This window comes from Tiliqua scincoides, chromosome 2 (assembly GCF_035046505.1).
Source record: "Tiliqua scincoides isolate rTilSci1 chromosome 2, rTilSci1.hap2, whole genome shotgun sequence".
Lineage (NCBI taxonomy): Eukaryota > Metazoa > Chordata > Lepidosauria > Squamata > Scincidae > Tiliqua > Tiliqua scincoides.
Window position 1 is genome coordinate 249320273 of NC_089822.1, and position 15222 is coordinate 249335494.

At 45.6% G+C, this 15222-nt stretch overlaps 2 protein-coding genes and 1 pseudogene across 3 annotated transcripts in view; 2 read left to right on the forward strand and 1 right to left on the reverse strand.

The window, feature by feature from the left end:
* The first annotated feature begins 1071 nt into the window (after positions 1–1071).
* Positions 1072–9710, forward strand: LOC136641866 (uncharacterized). The gene is made up of 3 exons (XM_066617950.1): positions 1072–1384; positions 3875–4001; positions 5905–9710. Exons 1-3 carry the CDS (start codon positions 1088–1090, stop codon positions 7533–7535), a joined length of 2055 nt encoding a protein of 684 aa, XP_066474047.1. The 5' UTR covers positions 1072–1087; the 3' UTR covers positions 7536–9710.
* On the forward strand, positions 2399–2515 carry LOC136642783 (5S ribosomal RNA; annotated as a pseudogene).
* Positions 9711–15097: 5387 nt separating the features above from the next.
* ZNF692 (zinc finger protein 692) overlaps positions 15098–15222 on the reverse strand; it is a 22879-nt gene continuing 22754 nt past the window's right edge. For both annotated transcript variants that reach the window (XM_066617954.1, XM_066617955.1), the window contains one exon: positions 15098–15222. This exon is cut by the window's right edge and continues 1048 nt beyond it. The gene's annotated coding sequence lies outside the window, so the exon portion shown is untranslated.

Consider the following 15222-nt stretch of genomic DNA (forward strand, 5'->3'; position numbering starts at 1 on the left):
GAGAACTAGCTCTCTGCTGCAGGCAGCCCGTCGATGTCTCAGCGTTCTAAAGGAACCTCCCTTCGTCTTAAAGGGACAGCATCTGTGGACTTGGATGGATAAGTGCCGTGGGGGAAAAAGGGCCTGGACCACAAGGAGGAGAAGAATCAAGCCAAGCCTCAGTGGAAGTTTTGTGCCAAAGCTTCTCTGCTTCTCTTTGGGAGGCACTCAACGGCTCGGGGAACCTTGAAACAGGACCAGCAGAAAATGGGTAGAGCTTGACTTGATGCCCCAGGACCAAGCAGGACCAGAAGGAGACCTTCTATTCTGGGTAAGCAAGCAGAGCTCCCTGCTTTCCTGCATACTGCTGGCAGAAAGGGAACCATTTGGGTGCAACCTCTTGGCAAAAGACAGTTTTTGGGGTTTGCTGCCCTACTTATCATTCCTCCAGCTGCAACAACTCCCTGGTGATCTTTGGAAAACATCCATATCTACGCCTTGATCTTTCTCCCCCCCCCCATATACCATACCGCATCTGCAAATGTCACTGCAATATGTCAAGAGTCGGAAAGGGAAGGCTCAGCTGCTTTACAAAGGATACCTGCATAAGAAAGAGCGGCTTGTTGGGGACAAAACTTTGTGGAAATGTGCGGACTACCACAAGTACCACTGCACAGGGAGGGCCCACACACGCAAGGACCAAGTGATAAAGTACATGCCCCATCTTCATCCTCCCAGTAAGACAGCAGTGGAAGCCAAGAAGGTGGTGTGTAGTGCACAGAAGGCAGGCTCCTCCAACCAAGAATCGACCCCCAAAGCGGTTGTCGCAAATCAGAATGGGTCTCCACAAGCTGTGACTGACAAGAAGCTTCGGGTCCAAAATGTGAAACAGACAATCCAGCGCTTGAAAGCATGTTTGAGTGCTGCCCGGCCCACAACATGTGGCCTGCAAACCGTGGCCAGCATTGCTGGATCCGGATCCAAAGAGCCACCTTTGTCATCATCTTTAGTGCCTCCAAGCTTGCATGAGTGCCCAGATGGATCCATGGATAGGAGTTTCACAGCTGCACCCATTCCCAGGAACAAAACAAATGTATCCCACTCAAGCATGACTCAGGCCAGCCAGGAAGCCGGTCGACAGAGATTCCGCTTGGACACTATCCTGCCAGGAGAATCTCCCCAGGAGATCCTGTCTCGGTTGAGTGAGGCAGCTCAGCAGTGGTTGCGTCCTTGTGAGTGTGACAAGGACCAGATTGTGGACATGGTCATCCTGGAACAGTTCCTGAATGTCCTCCCCATGGATATACAGATGTGGGTGAGAGCCAGGGAACCAGGCAGCAGCAAGGAGGTGGCCCAGTTGGCTGAGGCCTGTTTGAGGGAACAGAAAGTAATCAAGACAACTCAGGTGCTGGGAAGGGGGTATGCTAAGGGTGCATTAAATAGAGCTGTCACATATCTGATTCTAGTGCTAGAAGACACTGTACTTGGCTGGTGGTGTTCTTGAGAGCTTTTGAACTAGTTGCAAGCAAGTCCTGCAATGGAGACCAATGAGTTTTCACTCTCTGGTCAGCAATAGATGCTGTTTGCGATCCTTTTCTTGTGTCTGAAATGTGTAATAGAAAACACTGTGCATGATGGTATGATGCAGCAATATATGGGATTTGTTTAAGTTCGCACTATGAAAAAATCTTTATCTGGAACCTGTTAGAAAAAACCTTTATCTGGAACCTGTTAGAAAAAATGTCTGGAACACAGGCAGTGATCCCCCCCAACTCTGATCATAGGATGCTGGTTTTCTGGCATAGCACCTCCACTTTCCTCTCTGGTGTGGATAGCAGATAAACAAAAATGCTTTTCCTCATATGCAGGTATGAGAAAAACTTCATCAACTTGTTGTACAGCCCTTAAAGGCAGGAGAACCCTGACAGAGGAAAATGCTGGCTGCCCAAACAATGTTTATGTAAGCTAGCAGTACTTTTTGGCTCATGCAGAAATTGCAAATTCATCCTTGCCATCTGGTTATGTAACCAGGATGCTGTGGATTTGGCATCAGTACTGATCAAGGTCGCACTCTGCCTCTTTGAAACAGCTGTGCTGTCAGCTTTCCTTCATTTGGTGCTCGGCATGGTGGGTGGAAAACGAGCAGAAGCCGAGAGGAAAAGGATTGGGAAGGTGCTGTGCATGGAATAGCACAGAAATGATCCATCAGAGACAATTTTGGATCCTCTCCCAAGTTTTGGAGCTAGATGGAACATTAGAACTAAGCAAAAAAAAGTGGATGCACAAACCTACCCTAAATGGTACCCTGTCCCACTGCTATGAAAATAGCAGCTGTAATGACCTTTTAACAAATGTTTACAATGATGAAGCAAATAATCTTAGAGTGGGGTCTGTATGGTAGATGTAAAATAAAAGGATCCCTAGCAACTATTACCCTGCACATGCCCGATCTCATCTGATCTTCGAAGCTAAGCAGGGTCAGGCCTGGTTAGTACTTGGATGGGAGACCGCTTGGGAATACCGGGTGCTGTAAACTTATACCATAGTCTTTCGAGACTGAAGGTTGCCAACCAAATCTCCAAAAAGGTCCAGTGTAGCCCAGTTCCTTGGCATGATATTATTCCCCATGAGATTTTTATCAGGTGCCGCTTCTCCCTTCACATGGTTACAGTGACAGGAGAAGCAGCATTTGCCAGAATTTTCTCTTCTGTGCAATTTATTAAGGTACAGAAGGACTGTCAGGGCTTATGACTAGGAACTTTTTAACAGCAGAAGGAAGTTGCTGTAAGCCTTTGGATATATACAGAGATTTTATTGTTAAGGAATAAATTCCTCAACAGTCTTGAGGATTTTATTGTTGAGATTTTTTTGTTCATCATTATTAAGTGAGGATGTTTATCCATTTCCTCACTTAAGGAAGACAATTAAAAGTTGAGCAGATCATAAGAGTCGTGATGGATCAGACCAAAAATCCCACCTAGACCAGCATCCTTACACTAGGAAACCCCAAAACAGCACATCTCCCCCACAGAATGTGGTATTTAGAGGTCTGTTGTCTCCAGTGGCATAGCTAGAGGAGGGGTAAAGCACTAAGTTTTGCAGGGAGCCTCACTGCAGTGTGCAAGGGGCCCTTGCCCCTCCCCCACTGCAGTGTGCAAGGGGCCCTTGCCCCTCCCCTACGGAGCCATTTCAGGCCTTGGAGTCAAGTATTTGGAGCCTTCAGGCATTCCAGACATTCGGAACCTACCCTTCGGAGCCATTCCAGCCTCTGTTTTACTCCCACCACCTGGAATGGCTCTGAAGGGGAGAGGCCCCTTGCATGCTGTGGTGAGGCTCCCCGCAAAACTTAGTGCTTTACACCCTCTGTAGCTATGCCACTGATTGTCTCTGAACCTGGAGGTTCCCCTTAGTGGTCTATTTGCTATTGGTAGACCAGGAATATGTCAAATCCCTTCCTAAAGCCACCCAACCCAGAAGTCATCGTTATGTATCATGGCAAAGAAGTCTGAAAGGAGACAGAGGAAAGATAACTGAAGTAGTCTATCAATGAGGTAGCTAATTTTATTGAATTCAGCATCACACTATTGTCTAAATAAAAATACCTTGAATTTGAGAAAGGGATCTGCCATTTGTTATCTCTCTTTAAATGCATACTTTTACTGTCTTATAGCACTGCCTTTGTTTCCCCAGGCTTAAGGGGCAAGCAGCATAATACCTATATAAAAACCATGAGAGATGAATCATGTATTCCCATTTTACAGACTGGGAACTGCGGTTGAAAGATGACGGATTTCCCCTGAACCGTGACTGAGCTGGCTTTGTTTAGCAGTCCCATCTCCAAGGCTTTGCAAAATGTGATGCAATTGATCTTTAAAAACCCTCTGGTTGTTTTCAGGCCCGGGTAACCTTTGAGGATGTGTCTGTGCATTTCACTGAGGAAGAGTGGTCTCTTCTGAACCATGAAGAAAAAAAAAAGTACTGGAATGTCATGCATCAGAATTATGAGAATGTGGCTTGGCTCGGTAAGACTTCTCAGTGAGTTGGGGACTACTCGAGGGTGCACAGTCTGATCAGGATCCTTTGCAAGGGACACTGGCCCCAGCCTTCAAGGCATATTGCTGTGATGGTGTCTGTGCCATTTCAAGCGGTAAGAAGAAGTCTGCAAGTACACAGACCATGAAGGCTCCAAGTATGCCTTGGAGAGCAACTGTGATGTCTTGGGTGCAATGTTGGACTTTGGAGAGATGATTTTAAATCTGTCAGCTACGAAGCTCATTGAGTTACTCTAAGTAGGTCCCTATTCTTTGGCCTAGCCCAGTGGTTTCCAAACTTTTTAGCACCAGGGCCCACTTTTTAAAACAACACTGTTTTGGGACCCGCCTAGCTTTACGAGACTGTTTTGAAAGAAGGAGATCTAGAAAGAAAGAATAATATTATCTATTTATAAATAATAATAATAACCAGAAAAAAGACCCTCAAACATTTACCTCCCTATATTTACACATGCTTACAAACTGCAGAAGCTTAGCTCCTTGCAGGGCAATTAGCAGCTACAGTATTTGATTTTTGAATAGTCTCAGGGCTTGAGGCAATTGGGTATCTGATTTTTCCATTGCCCTTTGGTGACCCACCAAAAATCAGGTTGCGACCCACCAGTGGGACCCGACTACAGTTTGGGAACCAGTGCCCTACCTCATAAATCTTCAGATGAAACTGCTGTGTGCTGGGTTGGATTCCTGGTCTGTTTAGCCCAGTATTGTCCTCACTGACTGGCATCAGGGTTTTGGATGAGGATGCTTCCCAACCTGATATGGAGATGCCAGGAACTGAACATAGAACCTCTCGCATGTGCTCTATCACTGAACTAGGGTCCCATCTCTAAATGCCATGAACTTGGAGGAAGGGCTTTGAAGTCTGGCTTGCCTTTTCATCCCCCATAATTCCTGTGCTATGTTTGCACCTTTGAGGTACACACAAAGCAGCACAAGAGCAATCAAGGACAAATTAAAATGAAGAGAAATATTGTTTGATGTATGAGGTGCTTTTGCAAATGGTACAAAATTAGTATTTGACTGTGTTAATATTTACTAACTACAGAAGCACCTCATACATCAGGCCCTGCACAATAATAATGTTAAGGAGGACAAACCCCACCAACAGGACAATGTTCCACTGTATTTTAATTATAGGTGTCCCCCTGTGTCCATGGGTCCCCTGTCCACAGTTCCACTTACCAATGGCCCTCAAATTCCACCTCCATCAGGCTTATGACTTCATCTGCAAACACTTTGCAAAAGGAAAATTTTTCTTTTTTTTGCTTTGGAAGAGGAAGCAGACATCGATTGTAGCTGCTAGAGCACTGGTTCTCACACATTTAGCACCGGGACCCACTTTTTAGAATGAGAATCTGTCAGGACCCACCAGAAATGATGTCATGACTGGAAGTGACATCATTAAGCAGGAAGATTTTTTTCAATCCTAGGCTGCAATCCTACCCACACTTACCCAGGAGGAAGTTCCATTGACTATCATTGTTAGAATATACAGAGTAGCTTATTAAAAGTACAGGTCTGTAACATTTCCCCAGATGCAGTCACATACCATGGGAGCATCCAGTCTAATATATTAAAAATAAAATATTGAAATGAATGGGGACCCACATGCAATTGGCTCACGACCCACCTAGTGGGTCCCAACCCAGTTTGAGAAACACTGTGCTAGAGGAACAGTGAGAATGCTAACAGCAGAGGACTTCCTGTTTGTGTTCTCACAATTGCCTCCTGTGGTGTTCCTTTAGCAGCTATGAGTCTAGGTTCTTGCTATCTGCTTCCTGCTGGGTGGGGGGGAATGCAAGTATTGAAATATTCTGAACTGCGAAAGCGATTGGCTTAGGAAGTGATTTGATTGTTTTGTTTGTTTCCGCAGAAGATGGGATGGACAGCATAGACCCTTGGCAGGTAGCTCCTGAACCTGGGGTGAAGTTATCAGAAAAATCCAAGGAGGAAATGTCACAGAGTCCTGAACAAGACTCGGTGGAGAAGAACTGCCTGGCGAGGCAGCAGCAAAGCAACCCTGGGACAAAAGAGGAGAACACTGTTCTTTATCAAAGTGTTTTAAGGGAAGTAGCCAGAGAGCGAGAGAGTGAACCAGTACTGGAGGCCAGGTGTGTATGTGCTGATTGTGAGAATTGGGATACAGCCCCAACACCCATGAGACACCCAGTTAAAGAAGATCCTGAATCTGCAGTACTATCTGGAGAGTTACATGAGAGATTTGAGAAGAAAGGATCTCAGAATCTTGAGCAAGACTTAATCAAAGAGGATTCAAGCAATCATCAGCCAAACAACTCAGGAAATGAACAAAATAAATGCATTTTCTTTAGAAAGGTTTTAAAGGACCTAGTTCATCAAGACAGTGGACCAGATCAGGAGGTGATCTGCGTGCGCATTGATGGTGGGGACCAAGGTGAATTCCTAACTCCTGACCATAATCAGAAACTCTCCAGTGGGAAAGGTTCTGAATACATGGTATTATCCGAGGAGTTATTGCAAAAGTCTGCTGGAATTTCCCAAAGACTTGAGCAAGCCTTGGAACTCAATTCTGTGCATTCAGAAGTAAGTTCCACTGAGATGAATGGGACTGCGGCCTTCATGGGGGAGAACCAGAATAGTCTGGTGAGCCAGCAAGCCAACCATTCAGGGAAACAAGGAGGACAAGAGAGATCTATTATTCTGGGAAATAGCTTGGGGCAGCAAGTGGGAGATGCACTTCACCTAGATGCTCCACCAGGACCAGATCTCCAAAAGCCGCACACTAATTATGGGGTTCAAGATGAATCCTTGAAGTGCATCTGTGTTCAAAAAAGCATCCACAGCGATTATTTGGATATACGTGAAAGAGGATTCACCCAAAGTTCTGATCCTGTCACACAGTCTAGCTGCTCTCATTCTTGTGGTCTGTCAGCATCTATAAAACACCGAAGATTTGCCCCCAGAAGGAAAGGTGTCAAGGGAAGAAATGTGTGTGTCAAATCGCGCCTTGACCCACATCAGGGAATTTATCTGAGAGGGAAGCATAAAAGTGGTTTGAAGTGGGAGAACTGCAGATGGTGTGGATGCAGCCCTTTTGAACCAGGAAGGGGCCCAAGGGAACCTCAAACACTGAAACAAGAGCAGAGATGTTCCACCCTTCCTCTTTTAGCCAAAACAGCTGCAGAGCCTCCTGCGAAGCAGCTAATGGCTGTGCTCCAACAAGTAGCTGTGGACACAGCAGAAATAAAGTCCTCCATCACCAGTCTGTGCCTGGCCATTACCGGCATTCAGAATGCCCTCGGGAATCTTTCTGGGTGTACAGACAAGGCTGAACGCAGGATATCCAATTTAGAGGACACCTTGCGAAACACCAAGGCCCAGCTTGTGCAGCACTGTGTTGACATTAAAGCACTTGAGGCCAAACTGACCGGGAAAGCAGTTCAGATGAATGTCATCGCAGGGTTGTGGTCATCCGTGAGAGTCAAGAGAGGGACAAGCCTCCTGAATTTGTCCCCCAACTCCTGAGCACACATCTAAAGGATGTCCTAGTATTTTTAGGTCAGAAAGATGTCAAAGGCCGGCCAGTCATTCCACCAGTTGGCTCAGGGGGGATTGGCCCTAGGCCAGAAGTTCTCCAGCCATGAAATCACCATGTTGGAACGCCTTAGCGAGTTTTTGAACCTGCCTTTATTGCATTGGCAATCAGAGCATAAATGAAGTGAGTTTTGTGTCAGGCTCCGATGGGGCTGCTGCTTTTGGAACAAAGGGGATGAGAGCAGCCTAGTTTAACTACAAACTGTGAAGCCGATGGTGGGGGCAACAGCGGGACCCCGTACTCATTTTCTGCCACGTAAGATTTGACAGGGAGGAGGAAGCCACCCCCTTGCTGGGCCTCCTGAAAACAGGCAGTTCCCAGCCTTTCTAGGTGCAAAATGAGGTGCAAGGGGAACACTTCAACCCTTTAAAGACCCTTTGATTGCAGGGGATTGAAGCACAGGCATGGCTTTCGAATAGGCAGGCATTAGAAAGGCAGGCTTGACTTAATCTAGATTTTGTCGGAGTGTCCCAGCCGCCTCTTGCTTGCTTGTTCCAAAGCTTGATTAGTTGTGTCTGTGCACAAGCAGCATCTGGAAAGCTATGCATGGATGCCAGAACAGTGTGTGTGGTCTGCACATACGTCCGCTGTGGCTCTATGGGAGAGCGAGTGAGCCATGTGGTTCTTGAGTATGAAAAATCATACTGGTGAGCCTTGCCTAGACAAATGGCTGGAGACTGGCTTTTTTCCCCGGAAGCCAAGTTACCAATGACCCCATAATCAGCAAGCAAAATATATTAAGTACACATGAAATTGTTTTTCTGCTTCCTTTCACACATCAGTTTCACAGACCATCCACTCCATTCCACCACCCAACAGAGAAAGAAAAGGAAAAATAATAGTGATATCTTCTGTGCAGGAACTGAATTTGAGTTCATCAATGAAACTGAACGAGATGGTAGAATGGACTGTACTACCTTGTACTGAGAGTGGAGGGATTGCATTTTCGCACTGTTCTCTGTTTCAAAACTTCTGCAAATCGACAGCTGCCATATAGAGGAGAAAGGCCGTGATGCAGCCTGGGGCCAGCTATGCGATGTTCCTGTTTGCAGAGAATTTTGCCTGAAGGGAAGCATTCACCTGCAGTGGAACGATCCATTCTGCCACTGTCTGAATGTATAGAGCAGGCCTCAGTCTTGCAAGGGATGGCTTTGATTGTCATCGCTCTGACGCTGGAGGCCACATCCTTCCGCCTTCCCAGCGTCTCACACAGTTCTGAGGTCCAAGGATGTCAAAAATCTGAGCCCATGCACTACAGCAGGCAGTTATGGCAAGAGTGGGTGGGGCAGGTAGGAGCTCATTGAAACCCAGTGGATACAAAACTACAGCTAGATGCAAGTGTGGCTTTCCATCCCATTCACTTTCTAAAAGCAAGTGAAGTTTAAGCTAAGGTTGGAATACTTAAACCAGTACTTACAATGTGCAAATCAGAACTAAAGAATCCACTTTTCTGTATTGTATGCGTATTGAGTCTACTTCGGCAAACTTTCAGAAGCTAGGCATGAATGTTTTGATGGTGTGGTTGTGTTCTTGAGTGTTTGTTCAGCCAATATGCCGTATAAGATGGAATGTTGGTTCTTTTTGACACTGAAGGCTGCAGTCTGACTAAACACATTCACTAGAGAGTAAGCCCCATTGTGATCAGTGGGACACGCTGCCAAGTGAACATGTACAGGTGTGCACCGCTTAATGACGTACCACATATATGACTGTGGTCAAAGGACAATAAAGATGCTCTGAAAGAAGCAATCCTATGTCCTATAGCCTGCAGCAGAGTGTCTGTTTACACAACAGAGAGGCTCTTAATGCAAAGAAGCTATCTATCTCTGGTAGCCTGTTCAACCACCTGGTGTCTGGCAGGGAGTGTCTGTTTACACACAAAGGCAATAGATTGGGCTGAATGTTCACTTAATGATCTAATTGCATAACAACAGGGATCAAAGAATGTATCTCCATCATTAAGTGGTGCGCACCTGTATTGGGTTGGCTGCATTGGGTTTTTTGGGTTGTCATTTTATATATTTATTGGGTGACCTTCTGATCTTACTGCATAAAATATGTCTATCCAATTGTATAGTGCTACTGTGTAAATTCTAATAGGAAATAAAGGGGACCAGTTTCTTTCACTTTTCAGAAGAAACAATGATTCCATTCCCGTCAAACCTGCCAACACGTCGACGTCCATTTTATCAGTTGAGCGCATGGCGCTGGTTACATTACCAGCAGGTGTGCTCCACCAGCCTGACACGTGGGTTTCTTCCTAACAAAATGTGATGCACCAATAGACAAGGGCATATCACAGGTTGTAGGACTTAGAAGCTAAGCAGGGTCAGGGCTGGTTAGTACTTGGATGGGAGACCGCCTGGGAATACTGGGTGCTGTAGGCTTATACCATAGTCTTTCGAGACTGAAGGTTGCCAACCACCACCAACCACCAGGACAGGTGTACCAAATAAAAAATATATTTTGTGGGGAGATGCACAGCAGTGTTTTAATTGCAAAAGAGGTAGCTGAGTAAAGTCACTTTCACAAAAAAAGAAGAGCCTTGTGACACTTGAAAGACAAACACGTTAACTGTGGCATGTTCTTTTATGGCAGGGGTCAGCAAAAGGGCTTGGGAGATGAAACCCCCTGCCCAATTTGCCATTCACTGACCAGGGAATGGCAGAGAGGCCTGCTCAGGCTCTCAGAGTCCCTGCGCCACTGCTGGCACTTTTGGGGGAACATTGCCTGTTGGTTAGCAATAGACTGAACACAGAGGCTGCAGGCGGTGGTGGGACAGATCTGGTCTGAGGCTGTAGGTTGCTGAGCCCTACTTCATAGACTAGAATCGACCTTCATTAGATGCATGAAGTAGACAGTGAGAATGTTCAAAAGATCTGGTTTTGAATTTATCTATGATTAAGATACTGAAAAAGGTAATAATTTTAATGGATGAGGGCCCAATCCTATCCAATTTTCCAGCACCGGTGCAGCTGCAATGAAGCCCCAAGGTAAGGGAACAAATATTCCCATATTTTAAGGAGGCCTCTGTGACTGCTGCCCCACCACAAGATGCAGTGCATGCCCCATTGGCACAGCTGCACCAGCACTGGAAAACTGGATAGGATTGGGCCCTGAGTGGATTAATATTTTGAATGGATTTTATGCTGGAGTACTTCAGCATAAAAAGCAGTCCTTTAAAAAAACAAATGGAGAATACATGCCTTTGACACACACCTGATGTACATCTGCCCTTTGTATTGATTATGGTGAGTTCAGCAGAAATGTGGATGCTTCTGGGGGATTATAGGGGCAGTGGGACAATCCAGTGAAAAACAGGATAGCAGTAGAAAATGATCACAGGTAGGAGGAAGCAGCTTTTTCTATATCAATAAGGGGTAAACAATTTTTGCAGAAACCTATGCAGTCTGTTGGAATAAGATACACCTAAGGAATTGGGAACAGTGTTTCTCCAGCTCGGAGATGGAGAAATTGTAATCTATGTGGAAGCACTGGTGCCCCCCCCCCCCCAACGGTGCTTCCACATAGATTACAATTTCTCCATCTCCTAAATATCTGGACGGGTTTAGGAGAGAAACACTGAGAGACCATGCAGTTGACTGGCCTTTTTGCAGAGCTATTAACTTAGCTATTAACTTAGCTGACAATATATAAATGGTAGAAACAGTGATCCCCCCCTCCCGATCACTGTTTCTACCATTTATATATTGTCAGCAAGGCATGCAGGTTTTAGATGGTTGATCTTAAGATGTAGGCTCCTGCTGCTTGTCTCCTCCACTCTAGCCTGCAGTCTCCTAAATCTGCAGGAAGATTATCAGCAATGGACTGTGTTGAGGTCTGAACCCAGGAAATCACTCAGGTCCTGTGCACAGGAGGGAATGCAACAAACGCTGTGGTGAACAGTCAGTTTGTAGCAAGTAACAGGGAGCAGCTGTTCCTGATTGCTGACTCTGTGCAGCTGATTGTGGGTGTGCCTTGTGCCTATACCAAGGCCGAAGACAAACACTCCTCGGTGAGTGAGGGGGTGAGTGAGGGTGAGCGTGTAGGGTGGTGAGTGTTAAGGAATAGGAATCGGGATGCCGTATATGTGTGTTGCTGTATGATTGACCAGTGTTGCTGTAAATATCCTTGTATATAATATATCTTGGTGATGGAACCTAACTCTCGTGTCAAGTGCCTCTTTGCCTTCTGAGAGTTTGCCTTGGACATCAGCCTCGAGTTTCTGTTGTGCTGCCGTTTGATTTTGCTCTGCTGGAGATTCCCACACACACCCCTAAACCTCCCGGCAACAGACTGCTATCGAGACTGGCTCTGAAGTCCTCTGGAGTTGATTCCGGAAATGGAAAAGGTGCAAAAGAGAGCGACTAAGATGCTTACTGGGCTGGGGCACCTTCCTTATGAGGAAAGGCTACGGCGTTTGGGCCTCGTCAGCCTAGAAAAGAGACACCTGAGGAGGGCATGATTGAGACATAAAAAATTATGCATGGGAGGGATAAAGTGGATAGAGAGATGCTCTTTACACTCTCACATAATACCAGAACTAGGGGACATCCACTAAAATTGAGTGTTGGGAGGGTTAGGACAGACAAAATATTTCTTTAGCGTGTGGTCGGTCTGTGGAACTCCTTGCTGCAGGATGTAGTTATGGCACCTGACCTGGATGCTTTTAAAAGGGGATTGGACAAGTTTCTGGAGGAAAAATCCATTACGGGTTACAAGCCATGATGTGTATGTGCAACCTGCTGATTTTAGAAATGGGCTATGTCAGAACGCCAGATGAAAGGGAAGGCACCAGGATGCAGGTCTCTTGTTATCTGGTGTGCTCCCTGGGGCATTTGGTGGGCCGCTGTGAGATACAGGAAGCTGGACTAGATGGGCCTATGGCCTGATCCAGTGGGGCTGTTCTTATGGCTTTCCAGAGAATTGTACCTTTTCTGCCTTTTCTACCTATGTGGTAGCAGCCCATCAGTTTCCAGGCCCCTGCTGGACAAACCTGAAAGCCCAGAGTTCCAGCCCTTAAAGAAGCAGGGGTTACTCTGACACCCATCTATCCACTCAGCCATCTTTATAGTTCCTGCTACATACATGAGTCTGATGGTACCCAGGGGCCAGATTTGACACTGTGTCCTCCCAGCTGAATATATTATCTAGAAACTTAAACCCTCATCTTTTGACATCCAAAGTGGCAGCTATATAAAGGTAACTGCCTTATAGTCCTGGGCCACCTAGTTCTACACTAACTAAGAGCAGATCTCCAGGGTTTCAGATAGAGGTCCGAGAAGATGCAATGGATTGAATTCGGGACCTTCTGCATGCAAACCAGGTGCTTCACCACTCAGCAAAGGCATGATTGCTGCATGGGCTTGACTGGGAATTGAACTCAGGACCACTAGCCCCCAACCCAAGAATCATGCCCAGAAACCAAAACTGGTTAGACTCCCATGGCATTAACAGCACTGCAAGTTTGACACTTTCATCACATGGTTTTAAATTTTCCAAGAGTGGGAACAAGGGTACCTTGTAAGGAACAGATTATCCTGCAATACATTTCATTTTAAATGTACCCAGAGGTAATGATGCTTAAGCACAGTTTATATGCTGCTGATTTTTTCCCCCCAGGTCAGAGGGTACAAAAGTCTAAAACAAGCAGGAATGGGGGATTCTTACAAAAAAAGTCCCTAAATGAAGGCCATTGGGAGCGCAAAAGCATCATGAGTGCCATCAAAGTCAGGTCCCATTAACTGGTATCTGCCAGCATCTTTCTTTCCTCATATTTTGGTCCACAGTTTCTCTCTTGCCAACTCTGGATTCTGCTTAGAATACTAAGCAAGAAGCCCCAGTTCCTTCCAGCTCATCGAAAAACAAAAACAAGTTCAACTTGGGTGACCTGAAATCTTGCTTTAGCAGCTCATGCGTGAAACAGCTCTATATGGAGTCAGACTGCTGGTCCATTGAACTCAGAATTTTCTATTCTTTTCCATCACCCACTACCGGATCTTTTAAACTGGAAATTGAGTTTGCTTTGTGGATCCTCCCCAAGGAGCAGAACTCCTGCTGATGCTGACTGGCAGTGGCTTTCCAGCGCTTCAGAGAGGAATCTTTCTCCACCTTATGCAGGGGATGGTAGAGATTGAACCTATGACCTTCTGCAGAGCATGCCTGTGCTCTAGCACAGACCTATGGCTCTACATACTATTTGCCTGTGTACAGTTTAAAACCATGCAACCAACATGCAGTGTTGGGAAGGACCGAGCCAAAGCTCTATTTCATAATGCAGCACAATTGCAGAAACACACACACACTGCTACTTATCTCTGATAGCTTTAGGTAGACTCCCCCCAGCCCTGGTCATAACTCTGTGGTGGGAAAGATGCCATGAAAGAGAAGGTTGCTGGTTTACCGATTTCAGTTTCATCCTATCCTGTCTTCAAGGAACGCAAGGCAGCAGACAAAATTGTCTGTCCTCATTTCATCCTCCCAACAACCTGGTAAGGTTAGGTAGACCAACATCAGAAAATGTCATCCAGTGGGTTTCATGGTTGAGGCAGGATTCAAACATGGGTCTCTCAAGTTCTACTATGATATTCTAGCCACTACACCAACTTGGTTCAGCCAACTTGGCTTTCAACAAAAGTGATCCCTGCTGGTAGCATAATTGGGAAAAGTCCCTGCCTACACCCCTAGAGAGCTATGGATAGCAATGGAGTTGTTGATCTGATTCAGTACAAAAAAATCCCTTTATATCTGGGTACTATGTTTGCACATAAGCAAGAGATTCTCCAGTCTGGTTTGCAGACTATGAAGCCATTCGCAATTCACTAAGATTCTCTGTGGAAAAATGAATGACACGCACCTAGAACAACGGCCTTGCTACTGTTTTCACAATACCTGCCCTTCATTCTGGATTAAGTGCAAGTCAACTCAATTCTGGATTTGTTCCTCTGTCAATATGTTAACAGAGGCCAAAATGAGTTCAGAGGTTGTGAGCCCAGAACGGTGGAAGGAATGCCCTAAATCTACCAGTAGTGCCAGAAAGTTCTAATCAATTGGCTAAGAGGGAGAACCTCATTGGCATGACTATGGGAGAAAGACTGTGCTGGGCACTCAAATTCATGAAGATGTCTGAGCCTAGACAAATGATCCTAAGTTATATACATTAAATGCAAATGTACCATGCAGCAGGTAGAGTAGCAACAGGCCTAAGACATCCCCCTGACATGACGGTATGTCAGGGCGTAGCTGTGCCCCAAATTTCTCTCAACACATCCAAGAAAGTGTCAGTTTGCTGTACAGATCAATGAAACTGTTATCTACCATGACAACGATAAACTTGATCAAAAACATAAAAAAATTAAAAACGCTTTCTGTTTATTATTCTACATATTCTGAATCACATGTTCTTGTAAAAAAATGCTCCCTTTAACCAGACATGCCTCATCATTCACAATCTCTGTTACATGAAGCCTCTTCAACTTTGCATGAAGAAAGGCTGCAGCTTTCCCAATGGCACCAGACACAAAACACAAAGTGATTAGACAGTAGATTGATGAATAGAAACTGGAGAATGTGTGGCCACCTGGGAAAGTGGCATCTTTTAAGGTTTCCAAAGGGTTA